This window comes from Heterodontus francisci, chromosome 15, assembly GCF_036365525.1.
Source record: "Heterodontus francisci isolate sHetFra1 chromosome 15, sHetFra1.hap1, whole genome shotgun sequence".
Lineage (NCBI taxonomy): Eukaryota > Metazoa > Chordata > Chondrichthyes > Heterodontiformes > Heterodontidae > Heterodontus > Heterodontus francisci.
The window spans coordinates 59,902,102-59,924,759 of record NC_090385.1 but is presented as its reverse complement, the minus strand read 5'-3'; the positions used below and the strand labels follow the sequence as shown (position 1 = coordinate 59,924,759).

Below are 22,658 nucleotides of genomic sequence, written 5' to 3'. Positions count from 1 at the left end.
AAAAATTATTGGCAGGTAAAATCAAGGAAAACCCAAGGTTGTTTTATCAGTACATTCAGAGCAAGAGGATAACTAAGGAAAGGGTAGGGCCTATCAGAGATGTACAAGGGAACTTGTGCGTGGATGCAGAAGATGTGGGCAGGGTTCTTAAAGAGTTTTTTCTCTGACTTTACAAAGGAGAGGGTTGATGCAGTCATTGTTGTTAAAGAGGAGGAGTGTGAAATATTAGATACGATAAGCATAATGAGAGGGCAAGTGCGAGAGGATCTGACATCCTTGAAAATAGATAAATTGCCAGGACCAGATGGATTGCATTCCAGGTTGTTAAAGGAAGCCAGGGAGGAAATAACAGATGCGCTGAGGATCATCTTCAAATCCTCACTAGATACAGGAGAGGTACCAGACGATTGGAGATCTGTGAACGTTGTACCATTGTTTACAAAGGGTGCGAGGGATAGGCCAAATAATCATAGGAGAGTCAGTCTGACCTGTGGTGGTTAAATCATTAGAATCAATTCTGAGGGACAGGATAAACTGCCACTTAGAAAGGCACGGATTAATCGGGGATAGTCAGCATGGATTTGTTAGGGAAAGGTCGTGTCTTACTAACTTGGTCAAGTTTTCTGAGGAAGTGACGGGGTGGATTCATGAGGGTAGTGCAGTGGATGTGGTCTACATGGATTTTAGAAAGGCATTTGACAAGGTCCTGCATGGCAGACTGGTCAGTAAAATGACAGCCCATGGCATACAGGGGAATGTGGCAGGTTGGATCCAGAATTGGCTCAGGGACAGGAAACAAAGGGTAGCAGTTGACGGATGTTTTTGTGAAAGGAAAGCGGTTTCCAGTGGCATTCCACAGGGCTCAGTGTTGGGTCCCTTGCTATTTGTGATATATATTAATGATTTGGACTTAAATGTAGGAGGCATGATCGGGAAATTTGCTGATGACACAAAAATTGGCTGAGTTGTTAATAGCGAAGAGGATGGCTGCAGACTCCAGAATGATATCAATGGTTTGGTTGAGTGGGCGGGAAAGTGGCAAATGGAATTCAATCCAGCTAAGTGTGAGGTAATGCACTGGGGGAGGGCAAACAAAGCGAGGGAATACACAACAATGGGAGGATATTGAGAGGGGGAAAAGAAGTGAAAGACCATGGAGTGCATGTCCACAGGTCCCTGAAGGTAGCAGGACAGGTAGATAAAGTGGTGAAGAAGGCATATGGAATGCTTTCCTTTATTGGCTGAGGTATAGAATCCATATGCAGGGATGTGATGCTGGAACTGTATAGAACGCTGGTTTGGCCACAGTTGGAGTATTGCATACAGTTCTGGTCACCAAATTCCAGAAAGGACATAATTGCTCTGGAGAGAGTACAGAGGAGATTTACAAGAACGTTACCAGGGCTTGAAAGCTGCAGCTATGAGGAGAGATTGGATAGGCTCGGGTTGTTTTCCCCAGAACTGAGGAGGCTGAGGGGAGACTTAATTGAGGTATACAAAATTATGAGGGGCCTAGATAGATTGGACAGGAAGGACCTGTTTCCCCTAGAGGAGAGGTCAGTTACCAGGAGACGCAGATTTAAGGTGATTGGTCGAAGGATTAGAGGGGACATGAGGAAAAACTTTTTCACCCAAAGGGTGGTGGATGTCTGGAATTCTTTGCCAGGAACTGTGGTGGAGGCAGAAACCCTCAATTCTTTTAAAAGGTACATGGACACATACCTGAAGTGTTGTAACCTGCAGAGCTATGGATCAGGTGCTGGAGGGTGGGATTAGATTAGGTGGCTAGTATTTTTTCTGGCTGGCACATAGATGATGGGCTGAATGACCTCCTTCTGTGCTGTAATTGTTGTATGCTTGACGAATCTAATTGAAATTTTCGATGAAGTAGCAGAGAAGGCTGATGAAGGAAATGTGGTGGATGTTGTTTATATGGATTTTATGAAAGTGTTTGATAAGATACCACATAAAAGGCTGGTTAACAAAATTAAGGCCCATGGAATAGGAGGGTCAATTGGATCCAATTTATCCAATTGGATAAAAAATTGGCTTAAGGACAGAAAACAGCGGGCCATAGTAAATGGTTGCTTTTCTGACTGGAGGATGGTAGACAGTGGTGTTCCCCAAGGGTCAGTGCTGGGACCACTGCTTTTTTTGTTATTTATAAATGACTTGGATCTTGGAATACAGAGTACAGTCTCCAAATTTTCCGTTGACAACAAACTTGAAGGTGGTTTCTGAATACCAAGAAATAAGGCTCTTATGGGGAGAAATAAACTGAACATAAACAAATCCTGTCAGCAATGTTATTTGAATTTGGGATAATTAAAAAAAAATTTCTGAAGCATAAAACGTCTTTTAAAATAAAGAACAAACAAACGTGATAACAACCAGCACCACTGGCGAATGTATGACTTTTTTCTAAAGATATTATGAGAATATTGCATTGGACTATAAAGTTCTGGAGTAGAGAATTTCAAAGATTCACAACCCTTTGAGTGTAGAGCTTCACAGAATCACAGAATAGTTACAGCACAGAACATAGGGCGGCACAGTGGCGCAGTGGTTAGCACTGCAGCCTCACAGCTCCAGGGACCCGGGTTCGATTCCAGGTACTGCCTGTGTGGAGTTTGCAAGTTCTCCCTGTGTCTGCGTGGATTTTCTCCGGGTGCTCCGGTTTCCTCCCACAAGCCAAAAGACTTGCAGGTTGATAGGTAAATTGGCCATTATAAATTGTCACTTATGTAGGTAGGTGGTAGGGAAATATAGGGACAGGTGGAGATGTTTGGTAGCAATATGGGATTAGTGTAGGATTAGTATAAATGGGTGGTTGATGTTCGGCACAGACTCGGTGGGCCGAAGGGCCTGTTTCAGTGCTGTATCTCTAATCTAAAATTAGGAACACAAGTAGGCCATTCAACCTTTCGTGTCTACTCCGCCATTCCATTAGATCATGGCTGATCATCTACCTCAATACCACTTTCCCGCGCTATTTCTATATCCCTTGATATCATGTCTCCAGAAATCTATTGATTTCCGTCTTGAACATGCTCAGTGATTGAGCTTCGACAGCCCTCTGGGATAGAGAATTCCAAAGATTCACCACCCTCTGAGTGAAGAAATTCCTGCTCATTTCAGTCTTAAATGGCCTACCCCTTATTCTGAGATTATGTCCCCTGGTTCTAGACTCACCAGCCAGGGGAAATACCTTATCTACATTCACCCTGTCATGCCCTGTAAGAATTTTGTAAGTTTCAATGAGATCACCTCTCATTCTTCTACACTCCACAGAACACAGTCCCAGTTTCCTCAATCTCTCCTCATAAGACATCCCAGGGATTAGTCTGGTGAACCTCCGTTGCACTTTCGCTGTGGCAGTTATATCATTCCTTTGATAAGGAGACCAAGTTTGTACGCAATACTCTAGCTGCAGTCTCACCAAGGCCCTATACAACTGCAGCAGGACATCTTTAATTCTGTGCTCAAATCCCCTGCAATAAAGGTCAACATACCATTTGCCTTCCTTATTTATTGGTGCACCTACATGCTAGCTTTTAGTGACTCAAGAAGAAGGTCAAAGAAGCCAGTCGGCCCATTGAGTCCAAGACTGCACTCTGCAAGAGCAACTCTTGTCACATTCCCACGCCCTTTCCCCAAAGCCCTGCAAATTCTCTCTCTTCAGGGTCTTATCCAATTCCCTTTTGAAATCCGTGATTGAATCTTCTCCAACACACTCACAGGCAGTGTATTCCAGATCCTAACCACTTGCTGCTTAAAAAAAGATTTTCTTCATTTCGCCATTGGTTCTTTTGCCAATCACCTTAAATCAGTGTCCTCTGGTTCTTGACCCTTCCACCAATGGGAATAGTTTCTCTCTATATACTCTGTCTAGACCTCTCATGATTTTGAACACCTCTATCAAATATCCTCTCAACTTTTCCTTCTCCAAGGAGAAGAACTCCAACTTCTTGAATCTGTCTACATAACTGAAGTCCCGCAACCCTGGACCCATTCTTGTAAATCTTTTCTTCACCCTCTCTGAAGCCTTCACATTCTTCCCAAAGTGCAAAGTCCAGAATTGGACACAATACTCCAGTTGAGGCTGAACCAGAGTTTAATAAAGGTTAATCATAACTGCCTAGCATTTGTACTCTATACCTTGATTTATAAAGCTCAGAATCCCGTATGCCTTTATAACCAATTTCTCAACCTGCCCTGCCACCTTCAATGATTTGTGCACATACCCCAATACCTTCTGCTACTGTACCCCCTTTAGAATTGTACCCTGTAGCTTCTTTTGCCTATTCTCGTTCTTCCTAGCAAAATGTATGACTTCACATTTCTCTGCATTAAATTTCATCTGCCATGTGTCCACACATTCCACCAGACTATGGCCTCTTGCAGTCGATCACTACCCTCCTCACATTTCACAACACCTCAAAGCTTTGTGTCATCTGTACATTTTGAAATTGTGCCTCGTACAAGCAAGTCTAGACCATCAATATGCATCGAGGAAAGTAGTGGTCCTAGTACCGACACCTGAGGAACCCCGTGTGTCTTCCTCCAACCCGAAAAACAACTATTCACCACTACTCACCTTGTAAACAGGGCCCGAGCCATTTGTTCACCATGCAAGCTTGATGCTGAAATAGGGCGAATCAAAGACATCCTCCCTGACAGTGGTTACCCCGATCAGATCATTTCTCGTTGTATATCGCGCAAACTTATGAACGGGCCTAAGGCCCTCATTTTTGGCCCTGAAAAGTGCCAGTCTAACTCAAATTACCCTGGAAGGGTAATGTATTCCAAATATTTGAGCAACAGGTGAAACTAGCTGTTTCACACTGATACTATGCAGTAGCAACACGTGTAGTGTTCACCACCAACAAGATGCTGCCATCAAGCCAAAAAGACGTCCTGCCTATCACACACGAGTAATATATGAGCTTCGACAACATGTCTCTACTTTCAGCAATACTCTCTGTTTCTTGTCACTCAGCCAACTTCGTATCCATGCTGCTGCTATTGCTTTTATTCCATGGCCTTCAAATTTACTGGCATTCCTATTATGTGGCACCATCAAACACCTTTTGGAAGTCAATGTACACCAGATCGACAGCATTACCTTCATCAACCCTCTCTATTAATACATCAAAAAACTTAATCAAGCTAGTTAAACAAATTTACCTTCAACAAATCCGTGCTGGCTTTCCTTAATTAATCCACTTAAGTTATTTGTCTAAGTGACTGTTAATTTGGTCTCAGATTATCATTTCTCAAAGCTTTCCCACTACCAAGTTTAAATTGCCTACAGTCGCTGGATTTATCCTTACATCCTTTTTTGAACAAGGGTGCAACATTTGCAATTCTCAAGTCCTCTGGCACCATCCCTATATCGAAGGCGGATAGGAAGATTATGGGCAATACCTCTAATTTCCACCCTTACTTTCCTCAGCATCCTTGGATGCATCCCATCCGGTCCTGGTGACTTAGCAACTTTAATTAAAGGCAGCATAAAGCTTAAAAAACAGCAGCAAAGAAACAGATTAATGGTGCTATGGTTACATCATATTCTGTAACAAAAGTAAGTGTGCTATAGAAGAATATAAAGGTTAGCATATTCTAATGACTTAGGGCATGCTGATTGGACCAAGGACACTGGAGATCCACCGTAGGGCATTTAAGATTCCATCTAGCGGGCTGACCTTGTGCAGGGATGCATGCAGAAGCTAAGTCATGTATTTCTTAAAATATTCAAGTTGCTGAAACTCGACTCTTGGTTTTATTAATTAATACGTTTTGTGGGAATGGCTAAAATCTACCACCTGGTGCTTAATTTCTTGTTTCATGTATATTGAAAATACTGTCATGAAAGTGTAGAATTATCCAATGTGCCAATATCAAGTAATACTTTTACATAGAACAAACTCAACTCATGGAACACATTAACGACAATTCATATTAGTTGACTGATGAATAAAGGCATGTTGAGGAATGGCAGGTGGATTTTTCCTCCATGTTTTTCCCGAAGACACCAATTAATGTTGGAGTACAGTTACATAAAAGTATGCTCTTTGGTGAGTCAGTACAGCCAGCAAATGCCTCCACTGAGCCCTTGGCGGTAGCAAACAACTCAGCCAAGCCAAGTAGGGTAGCGGGACCCTTGATGGAAGAAATGCCATCAAAAGGAGTTGACTTTAGCAGAATAAATCTACGACATCCACAAAAACTCACGTCTTAGAGAAAGGGCATTATCATGACTGGGGCTAAGGGCGAGGTAACCGCAACAGAAACCTCTACTGACAACATGCCTTGCCAGCGTGTCAGTATATGGCAGAAATCCTTTATGCAATGAAAGACAAGAGAGAGATGATATAATATGCCCAGGAACTACATGGGTGAGAACAGCAAGTGATAGAGATAATGGAAAAGGCATGAGGAGGGTTACAACCTACACTGGATGAACACAACCTAAATGACGATGACAGTTATGCAGACACCAGCAGCTTTCCACTACCTCTCCCAAGTAAATATTCCTCATTTGTGAATTTGAACAGTATGTTGGCAGGCTATTTACATAAGAACATGAGAAATAGGAGCAGCAGTAGACTATTCAGCCCTCGAACCTGCTCTGCCATTCAATACAATCATGGCTAATATACCTCAACACTACCATTCCCCATATCCCTTGATTCCCTGAGAGATTAAAAATCTATCAATCTCGATCTTAAACTGACTCAACGATGGAGCATCCCCAACCCTCTGGGGTAGGCAATCCCAAAGATTCACAACCCTCTGAGTGAAGAAATTTCTCATCATTGTCCTAAATGATTGATGCCTTATTCTGATGCTGTGCCCCCCATGTTCTAGATTTCCCAGCCAGGGGAAACAATGTTTACCCTGTCAAGCCCCTTCAGAAAGTATAGGCCCAATTTACTCAGTCTCTCATCATAGGACGACCCTTTCATTCTAGTGAACCTTTGCTGTACTGTACTGCCTCTAAGGCAAGTCTATCCTTCCTGAGGAACGGAGACTAAAACTGCACACAGTACTCCGGGTGTGGACTCACCAAAGCCATACACAATTGTAGAATTTAAATTTCTCGTTGCCGTGGTAGGATTTGAACTCAAGTGTTCGGATCATCAGTCCAGTAATATAGTTGCAATGCTACCATACCCTGCATATTAACGTAAAAGCTGTGCCTAATTCTGTTCTTATTAAACATCCACATGTGCACTTCCTAAAAATGGGCATCAGTTAATAATCAAGAATGCAAACTTTGGTTATTATTTCCCTTCCCTAGTCCAGGGGCACAAAAGCTAACACCCCACCAAAGACGAAATACACTCAGCCCAGATCACAGATTAAATTGGGATCTCCCTGGTCTATATGGCTTAATACAGTTATGGGTGGTTCATTTAACTACTATGCATTCAGCCAAATCAGCAAGTGGATTTTAGTTTGGATAATTATAGGGTACTGCATATTGATAATTTCATAGAACTTAATTCTGTCAACATTTTAACTGTGGTTAATCAGATCTTTCAGGAGTTTAAGTAAAAGTGGTCGATGAGATACATGGTATGTGAAATGAACCAGCTCAAATGAACCAAAAGATCCTTCTTATTTCATTTGTTGCACAGATAATGACCTAGATATTTGGCCACATAGCACCAATTTCTCAGGGACTAAAACTCCTCCTAAGCCTCCAATATGGTGGGCAGGAAATGCATGCTCATTACAAGCCAGAATGGTAAAGGCCAAAAAAATTATTGTGCAGTGCCCCCACAATTGCCGCTGTTACCTCCTGACTAGGCCACCTGCTCCCTGCTCCTTCATTTTCTGGCGGGCCACTGTGACACCAGCTCAATCTTTCATTGCGCTTCACTAGTGAGCTGCTTGCTGTTCTCCACAAACTACGGGCTCAAGTGAAATGAGGCCCAAAGCTCAATATCAAAGGTTCCTCAGGTTTTACCATTCAGGCACAGGGAATGTTCCTTGTGGCTGAATTTCTTAGTTTAAGACGTTAATGCAATATACCCTGGTCACAGCAACAGACTTTCACACTATTTAAACACTGTATACTACATTGAAAACAAAATCATATTTATCAGCTTGCAACGAAGGAACCTTTCCTTTCACTTTGGGAGACACTACATTTTGTTTTATTTATAATGTGAAAAGAAGCACTGAAGACAGATAAAGAAACAGCAAAAGAAGTGACATGGCAATTTATTACATCTTCCAGCAAATCCTATTTTATATACAACAAAATGCTTTGAAATACAGTTGTATAGTTGTATATACTGTTCCTATGTAGACAAACAAGATGGTCATTTTGTCTCACAGTAAAGAGATGATCAAATTAATCTGCTTTGGTCATGTTGATTGAGGAAATAATGCTGGTAAGGTCACAGAGAATAGTGCAATGGAACCTTCAATCACCATCTAAATCACTGGAATGGGACCTGAACCCACAATCTTGCAACTCAAGAGGTGAGAGTGCCATCAACTCAGCCAAACTGACACAAGTTATCTCTTGCAAGTGCAATTTATTTTACAGGGATATTAAAGATGACAAATAGTGCAATTATTGTAGGCATAGGATTTTTTCTTTGTTTGCCTGTGCCTTCAGCCATAGAATCATAGAACAGTACAGCACAAAAGGAAGCAATTCAGTTCCAAGTCTGCGGCACGCTTTCGAAGAGCAATCCAGTTACTCCCACTCCTTCCTCATAACCCTGCAATTTTTACTGTTTCAAGTATTTATCCAATTTCCTTTTGAAGGGTGAATCCATATCCTCCACCCCATCAGACAATGCATTTCAAATTCTAACCACCCACTGCATAAAAAAGTTTTTCCTCATGCCACCTCTGGGGGTTCTTCTGCTAATCACTTTAATCTGTGCCTTCGGGTTATTGAGCATTCAGCCATTGGAAAGAGTTTCTTTTCATTTACTCTATCTAATCCCTTCATGATTTTAAACACCTCTATAAAATCTCCTCTTTGCACCCTCTGCTCTAATGAGAAACAACCCCACTTTCGCAGTCCATTCATGTAACTGTAATCCCTAACCCCTGGAACCATTCTAGTAAATCTCTTCTATAACGACTCCAAAAGCCTTCATGTCCTTCGTAAAATGTGGTGCCCAGAATTGGAAACAATACTGCAGCTGGAGCTGAACTAGTGCTTTTATATAGATTTAGCAGAACTTACTAGCTTTGTATTCTATGCCTCTATTTATAAAGCCCAGGATCCCATATGCTTTACTGACTTCTTTGTTAACCTGTCCTGCCACCTTCAATGATTTGTGCACAAATGTGCCCAGGTCTCTCTCTTTTTGCACCCTCTTTAGAACTGCACCATTTAGCTTTTACGATCTTTCCTCATTCTGCATTGGATTTCATTTGCCACTTTTCCGCCCTTTCCACCGCCTATGTCGTCTTGAAGTCTATTACAATCTTCCTCACTGTTCACAATTCTTCCAAGTTTTGTGTCTTCTGAAAATCTGAAAATTGTGCCCTTTACCCACAAGTCCAAGTCATTAATTATATCAAAAACAACAGTGGTCTTAGTACTAAACCATGGGGAACTCCACAGTATATTTCCCTCCAGTCTGAAAATAGCTATCACCACAAATTTTTTTCCTTTGGTCAACTTTGTATCTATGCTACTACTTGCCCCTTTCATCCCAATATAGGAACTAAGTTTTGGAATTGCCTCCCTAAATCTTCCTGCCTCTCTCTCTCTCTCTCTAAGACCCTCCTTAAAACCTACCTCTTCGACCAAGCTTTTGGCCACCCATCCTAATATCTCCTTCTTTGGTTTGGTATCAGCATTTTGTCTGATTAGACTCCTGTGAAGCACTTTGGGATGTTTTACTATGTTGAAGGTGCAATAAAAATACAATTTGTTCTTGTTGTTGGAGTGATGAGTACTCTTCAAGAACTTAAATATTGCCCACACAATGGCTCAGTTTAAAAAATAAATTGAGCTACAATACATATTAGAATTTTACATTAATGCAGCACCTCGTACCTGATTCATCTGTTATTTGGTTCTCTGGCATTTCTTCCATATCATCATCGGACATCTCCATTTCTTCTTCACGCCGAATACTCATTAACTCATCATTATGGATGTTACGAATTTCCTGAGGATGTGGACAGAAGCTTTTGATTGATTTCACAAGGAGCACTCCACACGCAAAATTGGCTTGTATAGCACTGACTTATATCTGCCATTTGCTTCGTTGCACGTTTGCTGTAAAGCTCAGAGATTTACATGAGAACTAAAGAACTAATTTTCAAAACATTTGCAACTTTGGAAAATACACCCAAATTACATTCCAAATCTGGAAATTGTACAGAGTAAAATTTGTGAATTTGTAAGCAAAATGATTACATAAGGTGACAGTTTTAGCACAGACCCCAAATGTTCATATGATTACAGTGTAATGTTAAAAATTTTAAAACGGTAGATATGTATGATAACAGTTAACAGCAAAACAATTAGAAAAAATGGTTTAGGTCGTTCAAAATTCTATGGGTTTAATGGCATAGTGTTTTCGTAACACCTTTAGACAAAGTGGAAGTGATATTTTAAGATTGGTAAACTTCAGTCTCCCTAAAGAAATAGGTGCAAGACTCTTAGAATCCATTATATAATTAATACAGTTTTTAAAAAAGAAAGCAGAATTAATAGAACAAACCATTAAGAAACTGCTCTTCTTTCCTCCTTTCGAATGAGATATGTGATAAGCCACGTTGAGCAATTGCTTAAAATTATTCCTCTTTGTTGCTCATAAGGAGTACAAATTCAGCTTTGCTCTGTCCTTTCTTCATTAATTTTAAGTATAATGTAATTGGTGTGCAGCCCTTCAGCAGTTGTGTTTCACTCCCTATGGGCAGGCCGACAATCTGCTTACCACACATTCCTTTGGTCGAGAAACTTAGAACACCCTACACCTTCCTAAAGATGTCTCTCAACTACTGCAGATGTATATGTTACTGAAAATGAGCTTACCTTTGGTGTTCAGGTCATTTTAAAGGAACACAAGGTGATAGCCCCAGAATTGAATGGAATGAAGCACACCTTACTTTAAAACAATACGGTGAGTTTTATGCACTATAATTTCTGCATTTGAATTCCTTGAGAAATTAGTTCAATTTGTACTCACCAATTTTCTAGCGCAGATGGGAAGAGAGGACTATGATCGTATTAATTAACAATTAATTGTTTTTATAGATGAGGATGTGTCTACTTTACTGAGACAGTTTATGGAGATAGTACTGACAAGTTAAGGCAGGCATTGTTTAATGAGAAGAATGACAAAGAATGTTTGAATTTATACTATACCATCTCTAACCACTTAACTGTGCACCTGTCTTTATGATATCTGGCAAATAGTCCGAAGTAACTTACCTTAACTGTTATAATCCTCCTGAACAGAGTGTATTTAATTCAATTGGACTATTTAAAGCAATGCAAATTTAGTTTTAGAGTTACTTTTTTTTCTAGAGTCTTACATTACTCCAAATGAAAACACTAATTTTAAAAAAGTATTTTAGAGGTATGTCAATAGTCAGTTAGCACCTTTGGAACACGGATTGAGTCCAATCTATATTAAAGTCTCCTCTCTTTGCTAGCTGTAAGGGTCTCTTGTACCAAATGAGTGGGCACTTTCAATGCTGTTTCTAGAGGTCTAAATGAGCAACCTCATTTAGAAAGGCCAAAAACATGGTAGGGATAGGAAAAAGGGAATTCACAATAGGCAATGTTGTTCCAAGGTAGAAGAAATTGTTGAAGCAAGAGCAAAAAGTATTTACTCTGCATTCGCTATGCTCTAACTGATCGTGGAGTAGTTGATGTACTCAAAGGGTAACAACAGTGGAAAAGTTTTCCATTCTCTAGTATAGATATTCCTAACTTGGGCAAGCAAAAAAAAATTACCAAACACCCCCATCCCCTCCTAACATAAACGCCTGATTCACTTTTAACTGCTTGCAAGCATTATTATTGACAGTCTGTTGAAATTGTATATGCACACAAAACAAATTGAGAGAATTAAAAAAATTACTAACCTCTGCTTGTTTTCGCCACATATGCAGATTCTTGCGCTGAGCTTTTGAGAAATGGTCCCACGCCTTTTGCTTGGAGGAAGAGTGGAAAACGGAGACAATCTGCTCAACTTTGGTGAACAAGGGAGTCAAACAACCCAGTTTATGGTCCCACCAGGCATTTAGTGAGGAGTAGAGAAGTAAAAGAGGAAGGGAGTCAGGCAGGCAAGCAGGCTACCGTGGTCAGTGCAGTTTTGTGATCAGTGTAAAGTGACCCCAACTTGTACTTACTTTGCACGATTTTGTAGGTGTGTACCTTCCTCAGGTTCATTGCCCATTTTTTTTTTTTTAACTATATATGCATTTACTTCCATTCTTAAACAAATTAGATATTAAAAAGAACCAAACCTATACATTTCCTCTTTCAAGTGTCCCATCTCTGGAGGTGTTTGAATTAATCCACAGGAGACATAACATGGATCTTTTTGAGACTGCTGGCTTACATAAATTTTTAAAACACAAACTGGATAGTGTGACAGGAGGAGAAAATTACTATTTAAATAGAATGACACTAGTTAGAATCATTGCTCAGAACCACATTGCAGATGATAACAACATTCTTGTAACTTTAGTTTAAAAAAATGCAGCTGTTGCTGCATATTCCTCAGAAAGCATTTTTTGGATGCCACAGGGATCAATGTTGAGGCTACTGCAAATGGGATGAGGAAATGCATACAATAGGGAACAGACAAACCAAGTAGAAAACAGATCTGGATACACTGGGATGCTGGGTTGAAAAGTGGCACGTTATTTAATGTGGAAAAATGCAAAGTGATGAGTTTTGAATATAAGACACAGGAGGGGGATCTGGTGGTATTGCTGGATAGCTTACTGAAACCAAAAATGTGGTAAGTGGCAACAATAAGGAAAGCTAATTGGATCTTGGGATATATACCCAGAGAGAGAGGTGATAATGAGTCTGGAGAAGACACTGATACAGCCATACCTGGAGTATCATGTACAAATCTAGTCATCATACTAATCAAAGTTATTCAGGCACTGGAGACACTATAGGAAAGGGCACCTAACTTAAGACATTTTAGAGTTAGGAGAGGCTGAAGAGCCCACAATCGTTTCCTGAAGAGAAGAAAAGGCTTAAGGGAGACGATATTCAAGATTCTTACAGAGGACTGGAGAATTGCCAATGTTGTTCCTTTGTTTAAGAAGGGTAGCAAGGATAATCCAGTAAATTATAGGCTGGTGAGCCTTACGTCAGTGGTAGGGAAATTATTAGAGAGGATTCTTCGAGACAGGATTTACTCCCATTTGGAAATAAATGAACTTATTAGCGAGAGGCAGCATGGTTTTGTGAAGGGGAGGTCGTGTCTCACTAACTTGATTAAGTTTTTTGAGGAAGTGACGAAGATGATTGATGAAGGAAGGGCAGTGGATGTTATCTATATGGATTTCAGTAAAGCCTTTGACAAGGTCCCTCATGGCAGACTGGTACAAAAGGTGAAGTCACACCGGATCAGAGGTGAACTGGCAAGATGGATACAGAACTGGCTCTGTCATAGAAGACAGAGGGTAGCAGTGGAAGGGTGCTTTTCTGAATGGAGTGAAGTGACTAGTGGTGTTCCACAGGGATCAGTGCTGGGACCTTTGCTGTTTGTAGTATATATAAATGATTTGGAGGAAAATGTAGCTGATCTGATTAGTAAGTTTGCGGACGACACAAAGGTTGGTGGAGTTGCGGACAGTGTCGAGGATTGTCAGAGGATACAGCAGGATATAGATCGGTTGGAGACTTGGGCGGAGAAATGGCAGATGGAGTTTAATCCGGACAAATCTGAGGTAATGCATTTTGGAAGGTCTAATGCAGGTGGGAAGTATACAGTAAATGGCAGAACCCTTAGGAGTATTGACAGGCAGAGAGATCTGAGCGTACAGGTTTGTCAAAAAGAAAGGCAGTGAAGGCAGATGGCATGAAATAAAATTAAGGAAGAATTGGACAGATCTTTTAGGGAGTGAACAATTGAGGAATGTTTGATTTAGGAAGCAGCCAGATGGACTCCTGGATCTTTTCTGGTCATATACTTTCTATGTTGCTAAATCAAATGGCCTTTCACAAGAATTCCAATCCTAATTCCATTGCAAATTTAATTTAACTTCAGTATGACTTCAGTATAGGTGAACAACAACTTCATCTTATATAATGATATAGTACAATTACAGTTCATAGTTGTAGGTCAGATATTAACACATGCCCAGAAATTAATAAAAATTCTAAGTAATTACAAATCTCTCATATTTTAATTGGGAGAAATCCATCTTTGCAAGATTCCTTTTTTTTTTAAAGATAATCTGCATATCAGTGTTTCACCATGGGAAGGGAGATAATTCACATCGAGTTGCTCTCATTTATTGTTTTATTAACCTGCAGATTGCAGATTGGCATTCACAGAAGTATGGAGAAGTGGGGATGGCTATTCTCTTGGGTGAGAAATTACACATACCATAGAGGAGCCTAAAAACAGAGGGCGAGGGAGGAGATAACAATTCTTACCTGCAGAAACATCTAAAATTTGTGTCAAATTATAACATAAAAATGAAGTTTAAATTTGGAACTAAGCTCATCTTACATTTAAAACCAAATGGAGCCGAAGGAGAGAAATAAATGGAACGAAAAACCACTCAAGAGTTTTGACAGCGCTGTTGGCAGCCTGTTCAATATTGATTGACACTTTGCAAACCCATTGATTGTTCTATAGCCCAAACAGCATTTGGAACATGTTGCCTTACAAAGTACAGTACTTAAAACTATTTCCCTGAAAAGCAACAGATCTCCACTTTCCTGTTTACAACATATTGATTCTAACAGTTGTTCCCTTCTGCATTGTGCTGTTATCTAACTAAAGCATAGGGTGTTATGCAGATGCAATTATAATTAACAGATCTCAGAATTGTTCCAGAATGTTGTGGAACGAGCTTAATTTGTTTCTCACTTGTAACAATCATTATATAGTATTCCAATTCACTGACTAGCATTGGGTAGAAGATAAAAATCAGCTGAACAATTAATTAAGACTTGAAAAAAAAGTGTTGCACGTCTGCAGTAGGCTGACAATTAATAATATTTTATTCTAAGTTTCTTTTAACTGTTCATGTACTTTAGTTTACCACTGTTAAGAGTAGCTGTTACAGATTCCTTCACAATATAATGGCTAAGCTTGTGCTCTGAACATGTTAATTCCAAGTCGCTTGCTCTACCCGCAAATAACACTCAAAGCACAACGCTACATATACTTATTCTATTTCATTTCTGCCATTTTTAATTTCCCACTATTCTTATGCACGGAGAACTGGAAGGCACACAAAACTGCACCCTGCATTGCATTAAGGCTATAATTAGGTAACATTGTTACTTTTATCCTCAGGCCTACAGCCAATAGTGATGTCAAAATATGATGTTGAGTTTAAGCAGTTGGCTTAAGTTACAGGAAGTTGTGCCAGCCTTTAAGAGACTAGGCACTGCTTCCTCATCCTACTAAGTCAATGAGGTGTTACGGCCATGTGCTGAGATTTGGGTGATTCCCACTGTTCCCACCTGATCACAGCAAGTGTGTTTTGTTATTAGGGTTCAACCCCTTTGTGCTTTATTTGTCAAACAAACAGACAGCGACAGGTTTTCTTGTAGGTTTAAAACACAAAATCAATTATTTATGGAGCAATACGCCTTAACTCAAAATTGTTGCAACCGCATCCACTCACGCATTTGATTGTGTGCACGGCACACACAAAGAGACAGATAGAGGGGAAAAAGGGGTAAGCGATTATAAGTGGGGGTGTAGGTTTCGGTGGGGGGGGATAAACCTGCTTAATTCTCTTGGAATAAAAGCAAAATACTGCGGATGCTGGAAATCTGAAATAAAAACAAGAAACGCTGGAAATACTCAGCAGGTCTGGCAGCATCTGTGGAGAGAGAAGCAGAGTTAACGTTTCAGGTCTGTGACCCTTCTTCGGAACTCCAGTTCTGAAGAAGGGTCACTGACCTGAAACGTTAACTCTGCTTCTCTCTCCACAGATGCTGCCAGACCTGCTGAGTATTTCCAGCGTTACTTGTTTTTATTCTGTTGGAAGTCGATTTCTCGTTGGTTGCAGGCCTGAGGTGATTATAGATTTCTCTCTTGGTTGAAAGTTCAGTTGAAGACAGTGGATCACTTCTAGTTCACTGCTGTATAAAATGTAGATGTAGAATTCTACAACAGGGAGCGTCCCTTCTGGTTTGCTGGAAACAAGCTTCTTGGATGCTGCTTTCTGGATGTTTCCCTCGCTCGCTCTTTCGCAGCTCCCCTCCCCCCCACCCAAGGCTGCTTTTTAAGGTAGAGATTAAGGTTAGAGTTTAACATCAGTGGTTGGGAAACTACTGGAAAAAATTCTGAGGGCCAGGATTAATCTCCACTTGGAGAGGCAGGGAATAATCAGAGGTAGTCAGCACGGCTTTGTCAGGGGGAGATCGTGTCTAACTAGATTTAATTTTTCGAGGAGCTGAATAGATGTGTAGATGAGGGTAAAGCAGTTGATGTAGTTTACATGGACTTTAGTAAGGCTTTTGATAAGGTCCCGCATGGGCGATTGGTTAAGAAGGTAAGAGCCCATGGGATCCAGGGCAATTTGGCAAACTGGATCCAAAATTGGCTTGGTAGCAGGAAACAGAGGGTGATGGTTGAGGGTTGTTTCTGCGAATGGAGGCCTGTGACCAGTGGTGTACCACAGGGATCATTGCTGGGACCCTTGCTGTTTGTAGTGTACATTAATGATTTAGACGTGAATATAGCAGGTATGATAAGTAAGTTCGCAGATGACACAAAAATTGGTGGTGTCGTAAATAGTGAGGAGGAAAGCCTTAGATTACAGGACGATATAGATGGGCTGGTAAGATGGGCGGAGCAGTGGCAAATGGAATTTAATCCTGAGAAGTGTGAGGTGATGCATTTTGGGAGGACCAACAAGGCAAGGGAATATACAATGGATGGTAGGATCCTAGGAAGTACAGAAGGTCAGATGGACCTTGGTGTACTTGTCCACAGATTACTGAAGGCTGCAGCACAGGTAGATAAGGTGGTTAGGAAGGCATATGGGATACTTGCCTTTATTAGCCAAGGCATAGAATATAAGAGCAGGGAGGTTATGATGGAGCTGTATAAAACGCTAGTTAGGCCACAGCTGGAGTACGGTGTACAGTTCTGGGCACCACACTATAGGAAGGATGTAATTGCACTGGAGAGGGTGCAGAGGAGATTCACCAGGATGTTGCCTGGGCTGAAGCATTTCAGCTATGAAGAGAGACTGAAAAGGCTAGGGTTGTTTTCCTTTGGAACAGAGAAGGATGAGGGGGGACATGATTGAAGTATACAAAATTATGAGGGGCACTGATAGGTTAGATAGGAAGAGACTTTTTCCCTTAGCAGAGGGGGTCAATAACCAGGGAGGCATAGATTTAAGGTAAGGGGCAAGAGGTTCAGAGGGGATTTGAGGAACAACATTTTCAGCCAGAGGGTGGTTGGAATCTGGAACACACTGCCTGAAGTGGTGATAGAGGCAGGAACCCTCACAACATTTAAGAAGTATTTAGATGAGCACTTGAAACGCCATAGCATACAAGGCTACGGGCCAAGTGCTGGAAAATGGGACTAAAATAGTTAGGTGCTTGATGGCCAGCTCAGACACGATGGGCCTGTTTCTGTGCTGTATAACTCTAAGACTCTATGAGATGTGTTACAACTTGCCTCGACTGGAAAGACAGGTACTTTGTTCCCTGTAGTGATTGACCATGATCAGCGATATGGTGTTTCACACCTTCTTTGTTTGAGAAGAACCCATTTAGTTCAAGCCCTTTTACCAATACCGTGATATTTGTTCTGCTTTCTGGTGCCAGTTCTGTAAATTTGGCTGCTAGTAGGGTTTGAAAACGACCAATATCCCTGAGGATGGTTATCTCCTTGCCTGATGCCTGGGACACAAAATGAGTCATTTTTCCTTTGTGTAAAAAAATTCTGGTATGTGCTCTGTTCTTGAGTGATAACAGAACACAGGCTTACTACTTTCAAAGCCACAGACACTGGTTTACTGCAGCACCTGCTGTTGGTTTTTTGGCATGCCAAAAGTTTGCCTGGACATGCCCAGATTTGCCACACTGGAAACATGTCAGGCAGACTCTTACTGGTTTATTACCTAAATTCCTTCTTTTAAAAGTTGGAGACTGATCAGGTTTTCCTTCCCTACTCTCCTTTTCTTTTGAGCCCATTTCTGTTTGCTCTGCATCCCTGCCATCTCCCCCTAGCTAGGAAGAATTACCAGACCCAAATTTATTCCGAGTTATGGATCTGTGAATTAACTCAATCGTCGTCCATTTTTGCTGCTTCTCTTATTTTTGTAACTGTTCTTCAATATGGGTGCTTATCCTACCTAGGATGCTATTTTTAAGTTCTTACAGCAACATCACTTCTCTCAAATTTTCATATTAGGGTTCTTGCTTGAGAGATCGCACCCAGCGATCAAATGCCATATGTTTAATTCTTTCAAATTTAATGTAAGTTTGTGCAAGCCTTTTCCTGGTGTGTCTGAATTTCTGTCTGTACGCTTCAGGTACTAGCTCATATGTATTTAGAATTGCAGTTTTAGTTTGTTCATAGTCGGAGGAACTTTCTTCTGATAACAGAGAAAAAGCTTCAGGAGCCCCATCCACAAGCACGCCTTGTAAGAGGAGCGTCCAAAATTCTTTCGGCCATTTTAGCCTGGTAGTTAATTTCTCAAATTAGATAAATAATGACTCAATCGCCTCCTCATTAAACTTTGGCACGAGTCGAGTGTCTCAGTATATCAAAGTTTTGCTCTACTTTTGGGTATAAGGTTTGAGTGGTTGGCAGCATTCTCATTTTGAGTTTGCAGCCATTGTAACTCAACCCTCTGCAAATGTACTTCCTCTCTTTTCAACTGAAACTCTTTCCTCTCTTTCATTTTGAAGCTGAAACACTCCTCTTTTTCCTTTTGTAATTCCAATTTTCACATAGCAAGGCCCCTTTCCAATTGAGTCTTAGCTGGGATTACTTTCTCAGATTCAGATTCCATGCTGTCTTCTTCTGGTTCAGGGATAATTAAAATGGTTAGCTAGACTTTCCACTCGTTCAATTTTCTTGGTTTTTGCCTGAAAGTGAAGCTAATCTTTTAGCTAAGACTTTTAAATCTTCAATACTTAACTTGTTTAACTTATCATGGGATAGCTCTCCCTGCTCTACAAACTCGTCAGGATTAAATGTGGCCATCTCTTTTGTTTCTGACATCGTAAAGAAAAAAACAGAAAAATACAAGAAAACCTGTGTTTATTTTTTCTCAATTTTAGAGGTTAATTTTCCACCCGTTTTCCAAATCTCTCATTTGCCTGGTGGTTCAGATCTTGGCTTTGAGTCCCCAATTTGTTACCGCCACGAGGTTTGGGTGGTTCCCACTGTTCAACTCCCACCTGTCCAATGCGAGTGTTTTTTTGTTCCTCGGGTTTATCCCCTTTGTGTTTTATTTATCAAGTAAACCGACGACAGGTTTTCTTGTAGAATTAAAACAGAAATTCAATTATTTGTCAAGCAATATGGCTTAACCCAAAATTGTTGCAACCACATCCACTCATGCATTTGATCACATATATAAATAATATATATAATATATACATACACACATACCGCAGCCTCACAGCTCCAGCGACCCGGGTTCGGTTCTGGGTACTGCCTGTGCGGAGTTTGCAAGTTCTCCCTGTGACAGCGTGGGTTTCCTCCGGGTGCTCCGGTTTCCTCCCACATGCCAAAGACTTGCAGGTTGATAGGTAAATTGGCCATTGTAAAAAAAAAATTGCCCCAGTGTAGGTAGGTGGTAGGAGAATTGAGGGAAGGTGGGGACGTGAGGGGGAAAATGGGATTAATGTAGGATTAGTATAAATGGGTGATTGATGGTTGGCGCGGACTCGTTGGGCCGAAGGGCCTGTTTTGGTGCTGTATGTCTCTATCTCTCTATGACAAGAGACAGAAAGAGAGGAAAAAGGGGTAAGCGATTATAAGTGTGGGGGGGGGAAAGCGATAGGTTTCGGGGGTGGTGGTCACGGTAAACCTGCTGAGTTCTCTTGGAAGTCAATTTCTTGTTGGTTGCAGGCCTGAGTTAATTACAGATTTCTCTCTTGGTTGAAAATTCAGTTAAAGACAGTGGATCACTTCCAGTTCACTACTGTATAAAATGTAAATGTAGAATTCTACAGCAGGGTGCGTCCCTTCTGGTTTGCTGGAAACAAGCTTCCTGGATGCTGCTTTCTGGATGTCTTTCTCTCTCTTCCCCACTCCCCTCCGACCGGCCCACCTCTGCCAGGCTTTTTAAGGTAAAGATGTGCTACATCTCATCTCTGCTGGAAAGACAGGTATTTTCTTCCCTGCAGTGATCAACAATGGCTGAGGATATGGCTAATTCACATCTTCTTTGTTTCAGAGGAACCCATTCAATTCAGGAATATTTCAGGAGGGGTTCGGATGGGTGCAATTGACTCCTCTTAGCTTTGAAGCTATTCCTTTGTCCCTGGCAGACCGTTTGAATATACTAAGGCCAAGTCCTTTTCCTTTAGCGGTCATTTTGGAACATATTGTTCACTCTTTGAAAGGTCCATTTTTTAAAAGAGCGCCTGACAGAAGGGTTGACTCAACCTGTGCTATTCTATTTGTTAGAATTACCCTAACTTGTCGAGTTGAAGTTGTTCTTCATAGATACATCGACAATCGAGATCTCTGCTGAATATTGAGTAATTGTATAGATCTGGAGCATTGTTTTCCAGTATATTTGAGTTTGGTACATGGTGCTGAATTTTGGAAATCATGTGTTAATAGGAAATTGTCATGACCAGGTGAGCAATGTGTCTAGGGGTCTCCTGCTGTCTTTACCTGGTCTTATTTAACAGGGTTTAATTTTAAACACACTGCATTTTGAGTTCCCCCTTGGTGATTCCTTGTTCACAGTTTCCAATTATCAGGCAATAACTGAGCACAAACAGGCTTTCTTTGGTTTAAAGCAGAAAGGGAAATTTACTAAACCTTAAAACTCAAACTTTAATACTGTGCATGCCTACGGATATACGACGCGCTCACGCTAGCATGAACACGCGATATAAACATGCAGATAGGAATAGAAAAGAGAAGAAACGATAAGTAGACCAGTTTGAGTCAATATCTTGTTATTGTGTCTCAAGCTCGCTGTAGATATGGTCTTGCGATTCGTTGGGGCCCAGTAATCATCTTAAAACTCTGTTCATGTGGCAAACCCTTCTTTCTTTGAGTTTCATGTGTTTTCAATGGTTTCAATTCCCTGAGAAATGAACAGGCAGACAGGCAAGCAGGTAGGCAGGAGAGATGTTCTTGCTTCAGTTCCAGGCGTTCTGCCTCAAATCCTTATGTCTAGAAGTTCTAATTTTTAAAAAAATTCTCAAGTTGCCCAGCAGGCTAGTCATGTGATGAGCTCCTTATATGGAACAGTCTCTTCAAAAATCCTTTGTGGGAAGTGCAACTTCTCTGCAACAGCCATAGTCATGTGGCTAAAACTGGTCTGACCACTTCTGTGTATTGGGAAGCAACTGCTGGGGCCCCCATTGTTTCAACATTGCCTGGTATTACACAAATGTCCTTCCACTCAGGGCTTGCGATTTTAAGTTTCTGTTCATGTGGCAAAATAATGTGTGCCTCAGTCTTGGCAGGTCGCGGTTTGCCTGACAAAATGTTAATCCATTTTGTGGACTGTGAAGGAACCATACCATAAGCCTAGACATCATCACTGATAAGGGGTAGGGATAATCAAAGTGTCACAAATCATGGCCAATTATCAATTGAAACCCAACAGCAGGTTTGTGGAATTGGAAAACTTGACAAAGTAAACTTAAAAACAAACTTCAAAACTAAATTTTCATTAAACCTCAAAAAGACTATGCAAAGAGTACATATTTAGATGTGAAAAGACCAATTAGGCATAATGACTACAAATTTTCTATAAGTTAACAAGTGAAAACTGTTGCCAGTGAAAAGGAGGACTGAGATACGCTTTCAGAACTAATTCTAGATACTGATTGGGTATGGAGGAACCACATAAATCAATATAATTTCTCTATGATGCTTCCTTCCTAATGCAACCTCCTACATACTTAGAAGCTGCATAAAAAGAGGCAGAATGGCACTGTGTGGGTTTTGATATAATTTTCTCCATGCAGAGAGCATGGCAGAAAGCTTCTGCAAACATCTCAGTGGCCAACTCAAGAATTTTTTGGTATCTGGAGCATGATAGATCAAGTGACATTTTAGGCTACAGTGCATGAAGAACACCTAAACACATTTTTACAAGGCTGACTTGCTTCATATTTCCAGATTACTCTATACCTTTTGTTTTTTGGGCATCTTTGTAAGCATAGCAACATAGGAACAGGAGTAGGCCATTTAGCCCTGCAAGCCTGTTCCACCATTCAATGAGATCATGGCAGATCTGTGACATGAATCCATTTACTTGCCTTTACCCCACATCCCTCA

General features: G+C 40.8%; 1 protein-coding gene across 3 annotated transcripts in view; it reads right to left on the bottom strand.

The window, feature by feature from the left end:
• LOC137377682 (ecto-NOX disulfide-thiol exchanger 2-like) overlaps positions 1 to 22,658 on the bottom strand; it is a 300,072-nt gene that overhangs the window by 49,243 nt on the left and 228,171 nt on the right. For all 3 annotated transcript variants that reach the window (XM_068047599.1, XM_068047601.1, XM_068047600.1), the window contains 2 exons: positions 12,085 to 12,191; positions 10,040 to 10,154 (listed from right to left, as the gene is read on the bottom strand). In XM_068047599.1, the coding sequence (XP_067903700.1) occupies positions 10,040 to 10,154; positions 12,085 to 12,191 (222 nt within the window). The remainder of the gene's footprint in view (positions 1 to 10,039; positions 10,155 to 12,084; positions 12,192 to 22,658) is intronic.